Source organism: Bufo gargarizans, chromosome 1 (genome assembly GCF_014858855.1).
Source record: "Bufo gargarizans isolate SCDJY-AF-19 chromosome 1, ASM1485885v1, whole genome shotgun sequence".
Taxonomy (NCBI): domain Eukaryota; kingdom Metazoa; phylum Chordata; class Amphibia; order Anura; family Bufonidae; genus Bufo; species Bufo gargarizans.
In genome coordinates, this window is record NC_058080.1 from 537,392,955 (window position 1) to 537,414,315 (window position 21,361).

The 21,361-nt window shown below is 46.7% G+C and overlaps 1 protein-coding gene across 5 annotated transcripts in view; it reads right to left on the minus strand.

Annotated features, from left to right (window-relative positions):
* Positions 1-17,593: 17,593 nt before the first annotated feature.
* PRR14L (proline rich 14 like) overlaps positions 17,594-21,361 on the minus strand; it is a 52,787-nt gene continuing 49,019 nt past the window's right edge. For 4 of the 5 annotated variants that reach the window (XM_044275482.1, XM_044275483.1, XM_044275479.1 and 1 more), the window contains 2 exons: positions 19,870-19,941; positions 17,594-19,022 (listed from right to left, as the gene is read on the minus strand). In XM_044275482.1, coding sequence (XP_044131417.1) covers positions 18,731-19,022; positions 19,870-19,941 — 364 coding nt within the window. In that variant the 3' untranslated portion in view covers positions 17,594-18,730. The remainder of the gene's footprint in view (positions 19,023-19,869; positions 19,942-21,361) is intronic. The other variant, XM_044275481.1, reaches the window with a different exon arrangement.

Here is a 21,361-nt window from a genome sequence, read left to right on the forward strand (position 1 = left end):
TCATTTCATTAATGTCTGTCCCTCTTTTCTCAAAAACAAAAGACCGTCGGAACTACTAACCCCAGGCTGTGTGGAGGATGTCAGCCGGGGGGTATACGTTTCCTCCATACGAACATCTCAATTTGTGTTGCCAGCGGTTATTGTTTTTGGTGTTAAGACGGAGACTATTTCTTTCTTTCTAGACAGTGGAGCAGGGGTAAATTTGATAGATGCCCATTTTGCCCGCACTATGGGTTTGTCTCTCTGTACGCTACAGAGACCTATTCCCATATTCGCTATTGATTCTGCTCCTCTGTCTCAGAGAAACCTCACCCACATTGTTCATAATTTACACCTTCGGGTAGGGGACCACCATAACGAGATGCTTTCATGTTATGTTCTGGAGGGGCTTCCCACTCCGGTAGTGCTGGGCCTTCCCTGGTTGGTAGCGCACAATCCAGTGGTGGATTGGCAGCCAGGGAGATATCGGAGTGGAGTGAGCATTGCAGAGAAAATTGCTTAAATAGCAATTGCTTAGTCGCCTCCATAACTACCCTACCTACATTTATTTCGGATTTTGAGGACGTTTTTTCTGAAAAGGGTTGTCAGAAGTTACCACCTCACCGTCCTTATGATTGCCCGGTTAACCTTATTCCTGACGCAAAATTACCCAAGACCAGGTTATATAATCTTTCGGGTCCAGAGAGACAAGCCATGAAAGATTATATCTCCGAGAGCTTGGCTAAGGGACACATCAGACCCTCTTCTTCACCCGTGGCTGCAGGGTTTTTCTTCGTTAAAAAGAAAGATGGGGGCCTGCGTCCTTGCCTAGATTTTCGCGAACTAAATCGGATAACCATCCGAGACCCATACCCTCTTCCTCTCATTCCTGACCTGTTTAACCAGATTGTGTGTGCTAGGTGGTTCTCCAAACTTGATCTTAGGGGGGCCTACAATCTGATTCGTATCAAGGAGGGGGATGAGTGGAAAACAGCTTTTAACACCCCTGAGGGGCATTATGAAAATCTAGTTATGCCTTTCGGTCTGACCAATGCTCCTGCCGTCTTTCAACATTTCGTTAATGACATTTTTAGTCATCTAATCGGCAGGTTTGTGGTAATATACCTAGATGATATTTTAATTTATTCGTCTGATCTGAGAACACATGAGGTGCATGTCAGACAAGTACTGCAGGTCCTATGGACGAATAAATTATATGCTAAAATTGAAAAATGTGTCTTCGCCGTTCAGGAGATACAATTCCTAGGTTATTTTTTATCTGCTTCAGGTTTCCGTATGGATCCTAGGAAGGTCCAGGCAATTTTAGATTGGGATCTTCCTGAGAACCTCAAAGCACTGCAACGGTTCTTGGGCTTCGCGAATTTCTATAGGAAATTCATTAAAAATTATTCAGTTATTGTAAAACCCCTTACTGACATGACTAGGAAGGGGACTGATTTTTCTAAATGGTCTGACGCCGCTAAAGTAGCTTTTTCCTCTCTAAAAGAGAGGTTTACCTCAGCACCTGTACTAGTCCAACCTGATGTCTCTCAGCCTTGCGTCAGAGGTGGGAGTGGGGGCGGTGCTGTCTCAGGGTCCGTCTCCTGGCAAATGGCGTCCTTGTGCTTTCTTTTCTAAAAAACTATCTGCAGCAGAAAGGAACTATGATATTGGCAATAACTATTAGCTATTAAACGTTTGAAGAATGGCGTCACTTTTTAGAGGGGGCAGTCCACCCCGTCACTGTGATTACGGACCACAAAAATCTTCTGTACCTCGAATCAGCTAAGTGTCTCACTCCTAGACAAGCTAGGTGGTCGCTATTTTTTACCAGGTTTAACTTTGTTATTACCTATCGTCCTGGGGGCATTATCTCGTTGTTTCCCTGGAGGGGGTAATGTGAGTGATCCGGTACCCATTCTTCAAAAAGGAGTGGTTGTTTCTGCGGTACACTCTGCTCTGGAGGGGAATGTGTTAGAGGCTCAGGGGGACGCCGCGGTCTTTGCCCCTCAGAGAAATTGTTTGTACCGTTGAACCTGCGTTTCGAATTATTAAAGGAACATCATAATTCGGCACTTGCTGGGCACCCGGGTAGTAAAGCAACCTTGGAGCTATTGTCTCGTCGTTTTTGGTGGCCAAGGTTGCGTCAGGGTGTATTGGATTTTGTGTCTTCTTGTTCTACCTGTGCGCGCGCAAAAGTTTTGCATACACGTCCTGCAGGGTCTCTATTACCACTCGTCATTCCCAATAGACCATGGACACATCTGTCAATGGATTTTATCACTGACTTACCTTTGCGGGTAAAACAGTTATTTTGGTAGTAGTGGACAGGTTTAGCAAAATGGTACACTTCATTGTGTTACCCGCACTACCTAATGCTAAGACTCTTGCTCAGGTATTCATCAGTGAAATCGTGAAGCTTCACGGGGTCCCTTCCGATGTTGTTTCGGATCGGGGTACCCAGTTTATTTCTAAATTTTGGAAAGCTTTTTGTTCCCGTTTGGGGGTACACTTGTCGTTTTCCTCAGCTTTCCATCCTCATTCGAATGGACAGACTGAGCGTACCAACCAAAACCTTGAGACATATCTAAGATGTTTTGTGTCTGAAAACCAAGAGTTGTGGTCATCATATTTACCGTTAGCTGAGTTTGCTATAAATAATCGTCGTCAGGAATCCACTGGCAAGTCACCATTTCTTGGTGCATATGGTTTTCATCCCCAATTCTGTACTTTCAAAGAGGGGGGGGGGTCTTCTGGGGTTCCCGAAGAGGAACGGTTTTCGTCATCTCTTTCATCGGTATGGCAGATGGTGCAAGCTAACTTGAAAAATATGGGAGGTAAATACAAATGCATGGCTGATAAGAGACGGTCGCCAGGTCCGGAACTAGGAGTGAATGACTATGTGTGGTTGTCTACTAGGAATATTAAATTAAAGGTTCCCTCTTGGAAACTGGGTCCTAGGTTCATTGGCCCTTACAAAATTGTAGCCATCATCAACCCCGTGGCTTTTCGCCTGGAGCTACCTCAGACTTTTAAAATCCATAACGTCTTTCATAAGTCGTTACTCAAAAAATATGTTCCACCTCTAGAACCGTCACCGCTGCCACCCCCTCCTGTTGTTGTGGATGGTAATCTAGAGTTTCAGATATCCAAAATTGTTAATTCTCGTCGGGTCCGCCGCTCTCTTCAATATCTGGTGCATTGGAGAGGTTACGGTCCCGAGGAAAGAATGTGGGTTCCTGCGTCTGAGGTAAACGCCGACAGGCTAGTTCGGGCTTTTCATGCCTGTCATCCTGAGAGACCTGGTCCTGAGTGTCCGGAGGCCCCTCGTAGAGAGGGGGGTACTGTCACGAGGGTGTCAAGAACCACGCCTGACTCCGTTATACCCGGGGTCAGGAAGTCGCAGCGGTTGGCTGCGCGCTCTATGTAAGATAGGGCTGTTTCCTTATGGTAGCTTTCTGGGTTTGCTTTGCAACCCTTTTTGGCTCACTCAGGGATCCGTAGCTCCTTCTCCTCAGCTGTTCCTTGTCCAGCACTCCCAACCTCCTTATATTCCCCTCTCACACTTCTCTGGTTGCCAGATATAGAGCTTCCTGCCTGGACTTCTATACTGACCCACTGGAGCTGTGTTGCTACGTTCTCTGGTTGTTGGTCTAGAACGTTTCCCTCCGGATCCCTGTTGGACCTTTGTGGTCTGCTGTGGTCGCCCACCTGGGTTTATGTGTTTGTCTGTATTGTCTGTCCTCTCCCTGGTGTTTCCCTCTTAGTGTCAGTGGTGCGGACTAGCGATCCCACCGGCCCGTTCACTATCTAGGGCTCATTTTAGGGAAAGCCAGGGTTTAGGCACGTGATCGCCGCACGGGTGAGGAACCCGTCTAGGGACGTCAGGGCAGTCAGGTGCCAGCCGCAAGGTGAGTCAGGGGTCACCACCTTTCCCTCTCCCTTGGGCAGGGCTTTTCCTTTTCCCTCCCTGTGCGTGACGCCGGTCGTTACAGTTGCGGACCCAGCGTCTCAGAATAGGGAAGAGTGGCTAAAAGTTGGGAGGTGTTACCTCACATTGTTACAGGAAAAGGCTCAGCGCAAAATGTTTTTCACTAAACAATCCTTTTTTGAATTGGGCAATCAGTCTAGCAAGTTGCTGGCACATATCGTTCACCAGAACCAAGAGTCTCCTGCTATCCTGCGCATTAGAGATGGGGAGGGCACCGTGGTTGTGGAACCGGAGGCTATTGCTCAGCGCTTCAGGGAATTCTATCAGGATCTATATGAGGCCCGTGCTGATTATACTACAGAATCGGTTAATACCTATCTGCAGGAGCTAGACTTTCCCAAGCTTTCACAGGAGTTAGCTCAATCTTTGGAAGGTCCAATACTGAAACAAGAGATAGTGGACGCCATTAAATCCCTAGCGAGAGGGAAATCCCCTGGCCCAGATGGGTTGCCATTAGAAATTTACTCCAGATATGCTGAGCAGCTAGTGAAGCCTTTATTGCAGCTGTACCATGACTCTTTCTCAAAGGGCGTCCTACCGCCTTAACTGTATGAGGCTACTGTTGTGATACTGCTCAAACCAGGCAAGGACCCGACTGATTGTGGATCATATAGACCCATATCATTACTGAATTTAGACTACAAAATCTTGGCTAAGATTTTGGCGCAGAGGTTGAATGGGGTTATAGGGAATCTTATTCATCCTGATCAGTCTGGTTTCTTGCCTGGTAGATCTACAACAGATAATATCCGCAGGGTACAGGTTGTCACGCAGATTGGCCTTCAATGGAAAAAGCACTGGCCTTTAGCTTCTTTAGATACAGCTAAGGCCTTCGATTCGGTGGAATGGCCCTACTTATTGGCAACCCTGGAATGCTTTGGGATAGGCCCCGCATTCATTAAGTGGATTTCAGTACTGTATAAACACCCCTCTGCTGGTATTCTGGTGACCTGAGTCGTGGGACCAGACAAGCATGTCCGTTGTCGCCGTTGTTATTTGCCCTGGCGATTGAGCCCCTAGCTATTCGAATCAGATCTGATGAGCTATACCGGGGAATATATATAGGAGATCAAGAGGACAGAGTGGGACTATACGCGGACGACATGATTCTGTTCATGTCAGAGGTGGAGACTACATTACCTTGAGCTACTCACCTCATTGAAACATTTAGCCGTTTTTTTGGGCTCAAGATTAACTGGACTAAATCTGTTCTATTTCCGCTGTACTCCTTACTTTCATCCTCCCTGGATACGGAGTTACCTATAGTGTCTGAGTTCAAGTATTTGGGAATTCACATTACTAAGGATGCGACATCCTTCCACTCCCTCAACATACAGCCTCTCTTGAATTATAGTGCAGACAAATTCAGGGTTTGGAGTGGGGTCCCCTTGTCAGTCCCTGGGCGAATTAACTTGATTAAACTGATAATTTTACCTAAGTGGCTATATGTTTTAGAGCACGCTCCCTTCTTAGTGTCTAAAAAAATATTTCAACGTTTTAGATCCCTTCTTTCGCCATTCATATGGGGTAATAGACGTAAATTGTCCATTGAGACGCTGTGTAGACCCAGGGGTGAGGGTGGTATGTCCCTGCCTGATCTCTATTTGTATTATCTGTCAGGACAGCTGAGGCACTTAAAGTCATGGATCTCTTCAGATGGTATTCTAGCTAGAGCCGAAAGACAGTTAGCAGTGTTCTTGGATATCCCATCATTGTGGCCAGTGTTGGAACAAGAAACTGCATTGTCACACAGGGCTGACACCTGAGGTGCCTTTGTGGGACAACCCTATGTTTCCTTCTCTCCGCACAGGGATAGATGGGCGGTTCTGGGAGAATCATGGGATTGGTGTTTTGGGAGATTTATATTCCAGCAATGTATTTAACTCCTTTGAGCAGTTGAAAGATCGTCATGACCTCCCTAGAACATCCTTTTTCAAATACCTCCAGGTACGACATGCAATGAGTACCCACTTTGGAAACACCGTAGTATCTATCTCTGACTATCCACTGATAGGAGTCATATGCTCCCAGGGTCCCAAGGGATTTATCTCTGCCCTTTATACCCATCTGCTGAGTACTAAAATGCATGGTGCTCCCCTCTTGGTTTTATCTAAATGGGAAACACTGATATAGGTATTACTAATAAGGATATTAATGATATATTGGAATCTCCTTTACAGGTTTCCCCATCTATCACTAATAGATTTATCCAGCTATGTATTGTGCACCAAAGTTATCTATCACCCGTATGGCTACATAGGTGGGGCTTACAGACTTATCATCTCTCCCACTGCTTAAGTGATCTCACTATGGAGGTATGTGCGAGTTTGGCTGTAAGTTGTATCTTAGCACCTCTCAGACCGTTGTTCACACTCCATAGGTAGCTTAGTGGTAGGAACCCATGCCACGCTGAGATACCTTGATGGTGGTGCAAAAGGGCTCCGATGTGTTCCTGACTGGAATACGTTGGCTAAAGTCTCAGTTCTTAACATCAGCTTGAGGGATTAGCCAGTGTTGTCAGTTGCATATCATTGTGGTGCACCTTTCGCAGTGATTTATGCACCATGAGAGATCCCAGAGAAAATCTAGGGTGGGACTACGGCCTGGAGAACATTACGTCCAAAGACAAGTCAGAGGGATATTTTGTTTATAGAAGGTCAATGGGGATTACCATGTTGCGGCTTTGCAGATGTCTTAGATTCAAGCTTCTGCTCTCTCTGCCCAAGAAGTTGCCACTGCTCTTGTTGAGTGGGCCAACCATCCTCAGGGAACCGGCTTCTGCAGGGAAACATAAGCTAAACAGATAGCCTACCTTATCCACCTAGCTAAGGAACCTTTACTAGCCAACTTCCCTATATTAGGGCCTGCAAACTGTATAACCAAAGAGGTTGCCTTCCTCCATTACTTGGTAGCCTCTAAATAAGCCAGCACACATCTCCTAACATCTAAATGATAGAGCTCAGTTTCCTTAAGGTTCTTAGTGTGATCACAAAAGGATGGGAGAAAACACTTCCTGGCCCTTGTGAAAATCCAAGACTAGATTGGGGCGAAAACTAATCCTATCCTCCTGAATGGACATATAAGGAGGATTTATGGAAAGAGCTTGTATCTCCCCTAAGCTGACAGGAAGGTGAAGGAGGTATCCCTAAAAACTTAAAGAAAACTGACCATACTCTAGCATATATGCCTGTAGTCACTTTCTTCCTACACTTTAAGAGGGTAGATACTACCAACCCCGAAAGCCCCTTTCGGATCAACAGCGACCTTTCAAAAACCAAGCAGTCAAGAGAAGGCCCTTGACTGGGGAATTTATTACCGGGCCTTGACAAGAGATCCAGAATCTCCAGAAGGACCCATGGTTCCCTGACCGACAGTAGTCTTAACCAGGTGAACCATGCTCAACGGGTCCAAAAGGGGGCTATCAAGATCACTGAAGCTCTGTCTTCCCTTATTTTGCTCAGCACCTTGGGGATTAATTGTAACAGAGGGAATGCATACAGAAGACCCTTGCCCCAAGGCTGAAGGAAGGCATCTACTGCTGTGGGAGAATCCCCTGGACAAAGGGAGAATAACCTTTCTACCTTCCTTTTGCTTCCTGCAGCAAAGAGGTCTATGTCTGGCAACCCCCATAGGCTCACTATTTTGGCAAAATTGTCCTGATTCAAGCATCATTACCTCTGATCTAGTCTGTTTCGGCTCAGGTAGTCTGCTTTCCAGTTGTCTACACCTCTGATATGTAGGGCTCACAACACTCTCCCTTCCAACAAGGGGAATATTTGACTGGTAATTCCCATCAACTCTTTGAATCGGGTTCCCCCCTGATGATTTAAGTAGGCCACCACAGAACCATTGCCAGACAAAACCTTTAAATGTCCGTTCTGAAGCCAAGGCAGAATCTCCTGCAGTCTTCAGAACCGCTGTCAATTCTTTTGCATTGGAAGAAATCTCCCAATCTGCACCGCCTCAGGATCCCTGAAAAATTATATCCAGGACATGGGCCCTCCATCCAGACGGACTGGAGTCTGTAGTGACTATTAAGGGCTCTATCACCTTCCACAGGACCTCCTGGTCTAAATTCTCCTGCATCAGCCACCATTCCAGCGACCGACAGGTTTTCCTGGAGATAAGAATCTTGTAGTTCAGCTACTCCAGCCTCCCTGACCAAGACTGGAGAATCTCCCACTGGAGATGAGCCCACAGAACTGCCGGAATGCAGGATGTTAAGGTACTGAAGATGGACATAGCTTTCCTGACTGAAATGTAAGAGAATAAAATTAGATCTCGCACTACTGACCTTACTTTGCTCATCTTTTCCAAGGTCAGAAAGGATCTGTGGGAGGTTGGGTCGAACAATATCCCCAGGAACCTCTGCAACTGTAGGGGGATAATTCTGGATTTCTCCATATTCATGATCTAACCCAATGATTCCAGGATCTGAATTACTTGGACTGCCTGTGAAAGACAACTCTGCCTGGATGGGGCTACTATTAAAAAAAATCATCCAGGTATGGGACAAACAAGATGTCCTTCTCTCTTATGTGAGCCGCCATCTCTGCCACCAATTTGGTGTATATACGGGGAGCCATAGAAATCCCGAACGGAAGCACCTGGAACTGAAGTGTCTTATTCTCCCCTTTAGATGCAGTGCTACTCAGAAATTTTTGATGACCAGGAAAAATCAGTAATTGTAATACGCATCCCTTATATCCTGCACTATCATAAAACAATCCTTGTAAACACATTATCCCATCTTGTGTACGATGCTTTTGTGGTGCATGTGGTCCGCTGCAGACATCCTCCATTGTATGCATTTTCGCTGGGGATTGCCGTTAGCAACGGATCACATGCGGATGAATTGCTCCCCCGGTTATAAACACGCCACAGTGTTTGGGGTTTTTGCGCATTTCCTCCTAGTTAGGCCACTTTATTTCAGTTATTTTTCAAGATCTATTACAGATCTGACTGTCTCAATCTTAAACTTTCTGTATTTCAGAAATTTGTTCAAACCTTTTAGATTTATAATCGTCCTGTAATCCCCATTTGGCTTTTTCACTAGAAAGAGATTTGAAAAATAACCCAACCCTTCTTCTCCAGGAGGGCAAGGAATCAGAGCACCTTTTCTTAATGTATCCACCTCTCTTTCTAGTGACCATTGTGTTTTCAGACTGTTGTGGAAATTTTATTATGCGGGCATTTTATTTTAGGACGTGTATGTGTTTTTAGAGATTGGCATCTGTCTCCCTGTGTTGGATTTAGCCAAAGAACGCTCTAGAAGAGGGTACTTTGGCTGAATCGGGACCAGTGGTAAAACAGTCAGTATGAAAACCTTCTCATGGGCTTGGAGACGTGTTCTCAGTGTGTAGGGGGGCGTTTGCCAGTTTGTGAGTACTAAGTGCAAGCACTGGGCTTCTTCCCTTCAAATGTCTATACACATTAGAGAAGTGAAGTCTGCATAACGAGAGATACATATTATACCGCTGCTGAGGCTTCGCTATCCCTTTCTGGATACATATCTGCTTCTAAGACATGCATATCTGCCTTGTTGGTATACTCGTCCCGTATACTGACAATAGCCGTAGCAATGTCTCGCAGATGATCTCAAACCTATAAGAACCAGTAGAATGATCTTTATTAGATACTGATCACTTTTGAGCAGTATTGAATGAGGTCCATGCTGACAGTGATGGGGGCTGGGCGGCCACCTGGCTGGTCAGACAATGGACATGACTCATCCTTCCTTATACAGGGATGGGATGTGTGCATTATCTGTCCAGCCACATTGATTGCCCCTCCCTGTCCTTTGATATGTCATCATTTCCTGTATGTTATCACTTCCTGTATCCTTGTCTTGGGCCAGCCCCTTTTACACCTTTTGTGAGTAAATAAAAGGAACAGGTTGAGCAGGGAGGAGAGGAGTTGCTCAGAATTTCAAGCAAGATGGTAACACAGATGGGCTGTGCAAGTATCAGCAATATCAGGCTTAAAGTAAACCCCCAGGGATTCCCATGTACATCTAAGGAAACTGTCTGCCTTCCTATCCATAGTGTCTTTCAACTGACCTAAATCGTCGAAGGGGAGGGAGGATCTACGGGATACTTTTGCTATGGGTACATCAATTTTTGGTCCCAATCCCAAGACTGGCAATCCGATTCATCAAAGGGATCCTTCGGCTTCACGGATGACGGAATAAAACTCAGTTTATTTGGATTCTTCCATTCATTTGAAATTAAGGAACATACATTTTTCTGAATGAAAAAACTGTTTCTTTTTCCCTTCTAGACCTTCAAACATTACATCCTGAATGGAAAGTACCTCTTTTTGGTCTTCAATATTCATGGTCGCTCTTATCGCTTTTAAAAGCAGATCCGTATCCTGAATAGGAAACAGGGGTTCACCACCCCTGTCCCCCTCAGAAGAAGAATCTGAGCCCAGTTCCCTGATTTCTAACAAAAAAAATATATATATATATATCTTCCTCTTCTGAACTAGAGATATCGGAGTAAAGCAGAGATTTATCCTGAGATCTTTGAGGAACCTTCGTGGATTTAAGCGAGTTCCCTACTTCCTCTCTAACTTCTTCATGCATTTCATCATGGAAGGTGATTCCTCTGCAATTGTAGACTCAATACAAGGGCGACAAAGCAGTTTAGTATAGACGGGTGCCAACTTTGCTTTACACAATCCCCATTCTTTGTAATTTGTTTTAGAGGATGCATTTTTAGGTTTATCCTGAAAAACAAGACTGCCATAAGCCCATATCCATAGAACAGCACATATCACCGTACATACCCTCCATCCATACCACAGGCGCAGAAGTAGACGGTTCATTCTGGTCACCGGCACTCTCCATGACCTTCAACAGCCTGGATCCGGATCTTCTAGACAAGGGTCTTGGCTTGTAGCTGGGACTGTAAATTCAAACACAGCCTTTTCCTGCACTTCTTGATCAGCAGGGAAAATCTTGCGGGATTTCATGACATCACATGCTCCTGCGTGCACGTTTCCCGCCAGGCTGTCCCTTTTATTATAAGATTCCACCCCCTTCCAAGAGAGAGATATATCAAAAAAAAAAAAAACTTACGGCAGCGATGGAGGCTAGAAGCTGATCACGCGCACAGTTGCTCTGCTCAGAACAGATGCCTGCCCCTCTCCCCACACTTACACTTCCCTGTGTAGCGCTCGCGTCACCCGGCGCGCACCCCCCCCCCCCCCCACCACCCCAGCTAAATAAAATCTTCCATTAGTTATCCAGTGAGAAAGAGTATCCAGAGTACTGCCCCTCTTCTGGCCATACCTGTAGGATCCACTTCTTAGGACAGGAAACCACTGAAGAATGGGGAGGCTTCTCCTTTTTTATACCTGTGGGTTTCCTGTCCTGGGAGGCAGACCCTCTCTCATGGTGCTATCATGGACGATAGGAAAAAGTTTGATTTTTGTGAACTCACCTGTAAAATCTCTCGCTTAGTTCATTGGGGGACACAGGACCGTGGGTATAGCTGCTGCTGCCACTGGGCTAAAAAGTGTTGGCTCCTCCTCCGGCTATACCCCCTCCAGCCAGGAGAGAGCATATCAGTTTGTGCCCAAGCAGTAGGAGTAGGGAAAAAAAAATAAAAAATACACCATACATAAAAGCAACCAGAACACAAGGAATGCCGGAAGGGCCGAACCAAACTGAGGACCCCACTGGCAAACAAACCGCCAGCACCTGCTGCCATAATGGAAAACAGTGGGTGGGAGCTGTGTCCCCCAATGAACTAAGCGAGAAATAGATTTTACAGGAGAGTTCACAAAAATCTTGTTTTCTCGCTCGTATCATTGGGGGACACAGGACCATGGGACGTTTCAAAGCAGTGCATGGGGCGGGAAAACCACACCCCCATGGAAAACTGCCTCGTGGAAGCTCAAGACCTTGCGGCCCAGCGCAGCGTCCGCTGATGCAAAAGTATGCAACTGGTAAAACTTGGTGAACGTGTGCAAGGATGACCACGTCGCTGCCTTGCACAGCTGTGAAGCTGAAGCTTGGTGAAAGCTAGCCCAAGATGTGCCCACAGCCCTGGTCGAGTGGGCCGTGATACCGAGGGGCGGTGCCTTGCCCCAGGAGCGGTATGCCTCCGCAATTGCCAAACGGATCCACCTGGCAATAGTCACCTTGGAAGCCACCAAACCTTTGCGAGGACCTTCCAGAATAACGAACAGAGAGTCTGTACGGAGGAAATTTCAAGACAGATAAGTAAATCTTGAGCGCTCTAACCACGTCTTCGTTGACATGGAAGGCAGAGACTACATTCGGCTGAAAAGAAGGTATAGGTCGGAGCACTGCCTTGTCTTGGTGCAGAATAAGGAAGGGTTCCTTACAGGAAAGCGCTGCCAACTCCGAAACGCGCCTGATGGACGTGATAGCCACCAGGAATGCAACCTTCCAGGAGAGAATAAGGAGAGGAACTGTGTCTAAAAGGCTCAAATGGAGCCGCTTGGAGGGAACCCAGAACTAGGTTCAAGTCCCAAGAAGGCAAGGGGGGACGATAAAGAGGGACGGCGTGGACCACCCCTTGCAGGAAGGTCTTAACCGGAGCCTTCAGTGTCAGAGGTGCTGAAAAAAAAAATTTGACAGCGCCAACACCTGCCCCTTCAAGGAACTCAGGGCAAGGTCCAAATCCAGACCAGATAGCAGAAATGAAAGGATGGCGGGAAGAGAGAAGCATAGCGGGGGGAGGCTATGTTCCTCACCGAAACGCAAAAAGGACTTCCAAGTCTTGTAATAAATCCTGGACGACACTGGTTTCCTGGCTTTAATCATGGTGCGGATGACCCCGTCCGAAAAACCTTGTTGCTTCAGAATGGCGGTTTCAACAGCCACACCGTCAAACGTAGCGACTCTAAATGCTGGTGGAAGACAGGACCCTGAGAAAAAAAAGATCGGGCCTGAGCGGAAGGAGCCACGGTGCGTCTCCTAGGAGACGAACGATGTCTGTGTACCACACGCGACGAGGATAGTTTGGATGCTCTCCATCTTGATTCTGCCTAAGACACGGGGCAGGAGAGGGAGATGCGGAAACACATACACCAGGGAGAACCCGTCCCATGGTGCCACCAGAACGTCTAACTGCACGTGCCCTGGGATCTCTTGTTCGAGAGAAGAAGGCAAGGAGCTTGTGGTTGAGTCTGGATGCCATCAGGTCCACCTCTGGTTGGCCCCACCAGAGACAGATCACTTGAAACACCTCCGGGTGCAGAGAACACTCCCCCGGGTCCACCGTCGTCCGACTGAGGAAATCCGCCGTCCAGTTCTCCACTCCTGGAATGTAGACCACCAAAAGAGCTGGCACATGAGTCTCCTCCGCCCACTGCAGGATGTTGGCTGACTCCGCCATCACTGCTTGACTGCAGGTTCCTCCTTGATGATTGATATAAGCCACAGCCGTGGCGTTGACTGACTGTACCCAGATATCGGCCCGGCCCTTCAGGAGAGGGGCCTAATGTAGAAGGGACAGATGAATGGGCCGGAGTTCCAGTATGTTGATGGGCAGTTTGGACTCAGACTGAGACCATACACCTTGAACTGTCCGGGGCGGGAAGACTCCACCCCAACCTTGGAGACTGGCGTCGGTGGTAATTACAGTATCGGGAGAGAGAAGAAAAAAAAAAAAAAAAAAAAAAAAAAAAAAAAAAAGAAAAAGAAGGATTTCCCCAATTCCAAGGTTGGGGTCAAAAGCCACCACCTGAGTGCCGAACGCACCCCTGGGGGTAGGACAATGTGACGGTCCAGGGAATCCAGTGACTTGTGCCACGATGACAAGATTGTCCACTGAAGTGAATGAGTGTGAAATTGTGCAAACAAACGCCTCAAAAGAAGCAACCATTGCACCCAATACCTTCATGCAAAACCGAATTGAAGAGTACCTGCGCCAGAGGAGAAGGCGGATTGACAGACAAAGGGCCAGCTGCTTGTCCAGAGGGAGGCGCACCAAACGCCACTTCTGTATCGAGGATCATGCCTAGAAAAGTGATCCGTCTGGTAGGACACACGGAAGACTTCTGGAAGTTCACCAACCACCCAAACCGCTTCAGGGTATCCAGAGTGATACGCAGGCTGTCTTCGCTCTGACCGAAGGTCGCCGCTTTAACCCGAATGTTGTCCAGATTAGGGCGATTTAGGGTGATGCCCCTGGTACTAAGAAGTGCCAGGAGAGGAGCGAGTACTTTTGTAAAGACTCGCGGTGCCGTCACCAGGAAAGGGAAGGGCAACGAACTGGTAGTGATGGGGCCCCACTGCAAAGCAGAGGAAGCACTGATGCACCGGGGCAATAGGGACATGTAAGTACGTGTCCCGAATGTCTATAGAAGAGAGGAATTCGCCTCGGTCCAGTGAAGTGTTGAACCCAGAGGAACCGATTCAGCAACTTGAGGTCCAGAACTGGGCGAACTGACCCTTCTTTCTTAGGGACGAAAAAACTGGTTTGGAAAAAAACCCTCGAATTGCTCCGTCCGAGGAACCGGGGAGATTGCCTGGAAAAAGGTGACAGCCTGACCTGGGTGGTTGGGAGGGAAAGAAACCTTGCGGAGGAGAGGACGCAAACTCAATCTTGTAACCCGAGGTTACGATTTCGAGTGCCCACACGTCGGAGATGTTGGGCCCGCCACACTTCCTGAAAAAGGAGTAGGCCACCCTACACCCAAGAGGGTGGGGGCGCATCTTCATGCGGAGGACTGTTTGCCGGATGAGGGATGGGCAGGCTGTGCCCGCGGGCGCCAGGCTGGTTGAGGCCTGAAGAATGAATTCTTCAACTGGTCCTCAGTGGAGGACCTAGGAGGGGTTGCTGCCGCTACTGGACGCGTGCCAGAGAAGCGAAAAAAGGACTGGGCCCGGGCCCTCGTCTACTTAGCGCAAAATGTGCGCCTGGATTTGCCCTGCGGGAGGTGGGTACTTTTACCGCCCGTAGCATCGGGTGGAGGACCTGGGAGGGGCTGCTGCTGCTGGACGCGTGCCACAGAAGCGAAGAAAAGACTGGGCCCGGGCCCTCGTCTACTTAGCGCAAAACGTGCGCCTGGATTTGCCCTGCGGGAGGTGGGCACTTTTACCGCCCGTAGCATCGGAAATAATTTCATAAAGCCAGGCCAGGGGAGCCAGCAAATGGAAGGCTTATAAGGGAACGCTTTACGAGGAGTCCGCTGCCCAAACCTTAAGCCAGAGTTCGCGTCTCAAGGTTACCGAGCGGGCAACAAGTGCACCTGCATCCAAGGACGCTTCACAGAGGTACTTCCACGTCTGTGAGATCTGCAGAGCCAAGGACTGGAGCTCGGTGAGCGCGAGGTCCGCCGCCAAGTCCTGTTTTAACCGGAGTGCCCACTCAGATACTGCCTTAGCCACCCAAGCGGAAGCGAAAATGGGCTGAAGCGCTGAGCCACTTGCTGCAAAAATGGACTTCGCCCAAGACTCCATGCAGCGATCCACAGGATCCTGAAGGGCTGAGCCATCGGCCACCGCAAGGGCGGTGTTTTTGGCGAGGAGAGGACCACTTAGCCAACCAATCGGCCGGTAAAGGATAAAGCAGATTAAGTCGCTTTGACGTGCTAAAACGACGCTCTGGATGGTCCCACGCCTTGGCAATGACAACCGAAAAGTCATCATGTAAAGGGAACACTTTACGAGTTTGCCCGGTTCAGAGAAAAGACACTCCCTTGTGACTCGTGAAGGGGGAGTCATCTTGCACCTGGAAGGTGTCACGGACAGCAGAAACTAAGCTGTCCACCATGGAGGCAACCTTGGAAGATTGTTTCGGATCCATATCAGAGTCACCAATTTCCCCACCTGACAGAACTTCCCCTGGGAGGGAGGATGCGTCCGAGCGTGATCTGTGTGTGTGGATGCTGAGGCGTCAGAGGAGGAATAACGACCTGCTCTGGGCTGTTTGTGCGAAGGACTGCCCCTAAGGCCCTCTCCAGAGGAGGGCGCGGACTGCGCAGGTGGAGATTTATCAATCGATCGACCCATGAGAGTGCAGTTGGATTGGGATATCTTAGAGAGGTCCTCCAGTGCCCGAGATAAGGCATGGGCCCAGTCCTGTTCCACCTGGTCAGGGTGGGCTGGGGGGGGCAGAACCTGAGTGGGCACACAGCATGCGGAGCAGAAAGAGTCCGGCTGGCTGCGAGGGAACTTAATTTTGCATTCCACACATGCATAATAAGTGGCGGCTGTTGGAATACGGGGGTCACTAGTGGGTTCGGACATGGCTGTCCACTACTGTTCTCAAGGCTGGAGAGGGAAGGAACAGTCCCTACCGGCATGCAGTGGACCCCAGGCCCTGTGGTCCCTTAAAAACCGCGCTGCCGGCTGATGCAGAGTCCATGCGGATAGCTGCGGCCCTGCTGGGTCCTCTGACCCGCGGTGGGAAGCTCAGGTTGCGGCCTACACTTCCCAGAAAGCGGTGCCTAAATTTGAGGCGCGCAGCCGACCGGGAGGCACCAGTGTCCCTACCCCGGAATTAAAGAAAAGAAGCAGTCTACCCTAATGAGAGACCGAGAGGGTGGGTGGTGGTGGGGGGGGGCTATACTCACCCAATCCAGACTACTCACCCCCATCCATCTTCATCCTCTTCTCTTCACCCCTCCTCAGAGTACCAGCAGGGTCATCTCTTCAGCAACTGGCACCCGAAGTGGCAGGAGTCTGGAATGACGGGGGGGGGGGGGGGGGGGGGGGTGTCTCGCCAGATCCAGGTGACCCTTTGGCTGGCGGGAAGCAGGGCTGCCCTGGTCCACTTTTGCTTCTTGGGGAGGTCGAGCGGTGAGGGAATCAGACACCGGTCTAGCTCCCGGGGTAGACAGAGAGGCTAGGCGCCTCCGTTTCCTCTACCTAAAAAGAGAAAAAGAGAAAACAAAAAAAAACAAAAACAAAAAGGAAGCTGGTCTGCCTCCTACGACACTGAACTAAAAACTGATATGCTCTCTCCTGGCTGGAGGGGGTATAGCCGGCAGAGGGGGAGCTAACACTTTTTAGTCTAGTGTTGCCTTCTAGTGGCAGAAGCAGCTATACCCACGGTCCTGTCCCCCCATGATACAAGCGAGAAATTGTGATTCATCAAACCAGGCCGCCTTCTTTCATTGCTTTGTGGTCCAGTTCTGAGGCTCAAGTGCCCATTGGAGATGCTTTCAGTAACATACAAGAGTCAGCACGGGAAATTGGCAGCTGCATCACCAAAAAACACATAGGTGTGATGCACTTTGTGTTCAGGCACCTTTCTATCATAGCCAGAAGTTATTTCAGCAGGTAGAGATATATTAAGTTCTGTCGGATCAGACCAGATGGACAAGGAGGTTTTCCCCCCACACTCAACAATGAGTGTAGGGTGCCGATTGGACCCTAGGACCCTGTTGGCCTTCTTTGGACCACTACATACCTGGAATACCCCACAAGACCTTCCAGTTTGAAGACTGAATCAGCTGTGTGGTCATCACAATTTGGACCTTGTCAAAGTCCCTCAGATCCTTACACTTGTTCATTTGTCCTATTTCCAACATATCAACTTCATAAACTTACTATTCCCTTTCTGCCTAATATATCCCACCCTTTTTCACGTGTCACTGTTATATCAATTCTGTACAATAAACACATTTAATTTACATTCATTTCGTGAGAACTGGTGTTTATTAAAGTTTTATAACTTAAAAAACAAAACAAAAAAAAAACCTTATCTGTAATTCACAGAAACGTAGGGTCCAAGTAACACAGCAGAGCACAAGCTGCTTATCACTACCACACAGAAGTTGAGAAATACCATTAACCCTTACAAGAGCAGCCAGCAATGTTTGCACATTGATCATGACCACGGTTTAGAAAAACTGCAGTGTGTATGTAAACTATTGAATGAGCCTGGATAATCTACTGGGACCATAGCTAGAAAGCTGCATATAAATATAAGCCAAATCAGAAGTGATTTTCTGAGGTCAGAGCTAAATTAAAAACCATCACTGCTTGAATAAAAGTCCCAGTGAGAGGTGATTAAAGAACACATTTTTTTTAACTACAACTTATGGGAGTGCTGTGGAATTTCCATCATAAATTAAAAGCCAGTTATCTAGATTAAAGCCTTAAGTCTCAAACACGGTTTTATCACAGTAACTTGCAAGGCACAAGACGTTTTTGAATTAGCTAGGATATAATGGAGCATAATAAGCCAGTATTGTGAGAATTATGGTAAAAATAAATTAAAAAGTACCTTTAGGAATCATTGACCAAAACCGATAATTACCAGCACTGCGCAAAAACAGTGCAGCATATGTGCAGTTAATTACATAGGAGGAAGAACAAACCTGCATCAAGCAACAGCTTATTAACCTGATTAGAACTTGAAAATGCTAAAATCAGTTTTCCTTTTCATTACAACTATGAATATATATATATTTATAAATATAGTCAATATTATTTAAGTGCATTAATGCTATTCTTCACTTTCCAGTGCAGGGTTTAGATGGTTTTTTTATGACCATCTGAAAGATCAGTAAAGATCTACGTCTCAAGCAAACATGCAACTCCCTTAACTTAAATCCCATTTCCTGATGCCAAAGCTCAGATCATGTGCTCCTTTGGTGAGGTCAAAAACAGACCATAATAATATTTTGTGAAAATCTTAGAATGCCTTTAGTCTTTCCGTGGCAGAAATCCACTAACCTGTCCAACTTAATATCAAATTCCAGAGCATGGTTGGAAAACAACTATTAGTTTAACTGAACAAACTAAACATTTATTAGGATGGCCAGTTGGTATCAGCTTGGCATTTTAGAAACTACTGAATCACTTTCCATTGCTTCTTCCTCCATCAGACAGCTGTCTAGGTCCATGAGTTTCTGTATCAGAAGTGCATCAAGCTGTACACCCTCCATGGCAGCTTTCCTGCCCCTCTTGCAGCTAGCCATTACTTTCACTTTGCCTTTTGGTCGCTTGATTCTTGGGACTGTGCAGTCTCTAAACTCCAGGATACGTTTCCGCTTTTGCTGGGAGACAGATATTAAGACCCCATTCTTCTCTTTGGGTTCTTCAAATATTGTTTCAAGGCTACTGCACAAAAAAAAAAAAAGAAGTCCAAGACAAAATGGAGACATAGATATTCCAATACTGAGCAGCCATATAATGCACAGAAAATACTGACAAAACCACAGATCATATGTGATATGTACATAAAGAAAAGGGGCCAGCTGGAAACCAAACAATATGGCCTTTAGTGAATCTTTGAAAGAAAATATTGTTATTTAGATTCTTAAGAAAATTCACACAAAAATGAGCCCCAATTTGTGATAGGTTTATATCAGAAGATCACATTGCTGGAGGCTGCGAGTTCGGACCACTAGCATGAACCAGTGCGGTCCCCATACAATATGGACATATAATGATCACATACATATGGAGAGATATTGAGAATGGGCTAAATAAATTAAAGGCGTTGACACACAACCTACATGTGTCACCTATTCACAAGCCTGATGATAGATGTGTGATATCTGGGTGTCCAACCCTGACCAAACAGGGGTTGCAAAGTCCTGTGTGAATGGGGAATTAGTGTTCATGCGTGACCACCACTTCATTCACTTCTGTGGGACAGTGGAAGAAAGCAGAGAGCTATACTCAGCAGTCCCATAGACAATGAATGGAACAGTGGTCATGTATGAGACCTAACACTCCATTCACATAGTCGACTTTCCAATCTGTGTTCTTGTGTCCATACATTTACTTTAAGAATTCATTTATACATACATATATAGCCTATCCTGTGAAGAGGTGATAATGGTTTGTGGGCTAACCCATTTAAACATATATGACCTAAGACTTCGACAGAAAGGGAAGCAAAAAGGGGGTGATTAAGGGAAAAAGGTACTTTGACAACAATTCCCACTATGATGTTGCATACCGAGCTGGTGGTGGAGACTTGTAATTCTTGTTGGTGTAAATATCCTCCAAGCTGAACTCTTTCTTGTTTACCCTACAAAGTAAAAAAAGATGAAGAGAATGAACATGAAAAGTGAAGATGTTATTTGAGGTATTAATTTAAAGTTCAGTCTTTAGAGGGGTTGTGAGGTACCCCTGAAGATAAGCTGTTTCAAGGGGTTGTGGCACTTGTGATACTTCCTTTTCAAAGTTGACCTGCACATTCAAGTGACTGGGGCAAACAGTTGTAATTACAATGCACTGCCGCTACTCTGAGAAGGAAGGAGCGCTCGTACGAGCACCGAGATCACTTCAAACAACTAATCAAAAGGATGGCCAATAGTTGGACCACCGCCAATCTAATATTGATGATCTATCCTGAGGATAGGCCACCAATGATACTCCACTACACAACCCCTTTATAATTGGAATCTACTCACCTATTTACAATAGTCCCTCTCTTCTGAACCAACAATCCTCGCCAGTCTCTGTATACTTCCAGTGCAGCTGATCACATGCTGTCCAACTATGCGACTGCTGCAGCCAGTTAGTGGCCTCAGTGCTGCACATTGACACAAGCCACTGATAGACTGTAGCAGTCATGTGGTTAGGCCAGACTCGCATGTCCGTGTTCTGGTCTTTTTTTTCCCAGTCTATTTTTTGTGCGTCACAGTTTGACTGAGTTTAACTGACTAAAACTCACAGAACCACAGGGATCTAGGATGCTGCGAGTTTCAATAAAATTGTGATCGGTCGCGGCAAATGCGAGAAATATGGAAGAGTAACACCACCAGAACACAGATGAATGCATCTGGTATTCAACCGCACTGAAGTATACAGAGACCAACAGGTACCACTCAGAGGCGGTGCTAGAGCGTCCAGGGACCAAATGTGTAAATAATGTGTTTTTTTTTTATTTTGACCAGGCCCTGGCTTTTGAAAATAAACAACTTGCACCCTGGATTCTTGAGATGCAGGTAATACTTGCAGATTTATGAATACTATCTGAAAGGATAGTTCTTTTTGTGATAGCAACCAATCACAAAACAACTTCAATTTTTCCAAAGGAACTTTAAGAAATAAAAAACTGTGCCTAATTGGTTGCTATGGGCAAGAAAGACCATTTCATAATGGTTACCCAGTTGAGCAACTGATAATGTAGAAAAGTACTTGTATGTCTAACAAATTCAAAACTTTTTTTTTTGCCGTTAGTACCGTACTTTGTGATAGACTAGGTAAATATCAGTTTTTACAGCTGAAATATAATCCCCACCATTTCCTTTTTCCTCTCAAATATATTTTTCCAGCACTCTATCTGGAGTTGCCCTCGTTTCGCCTCGTAACAGGCACCTTTTACCTTCCAGTTTCACCTTTGGTAACTGCACATACAGCAATTCCTTACATTCCTGTTATACATATCGTTCCTTTCATGTGTCAGAGTCAACATTGTAGTATGGGAAAAGGGGGAGCGGAGT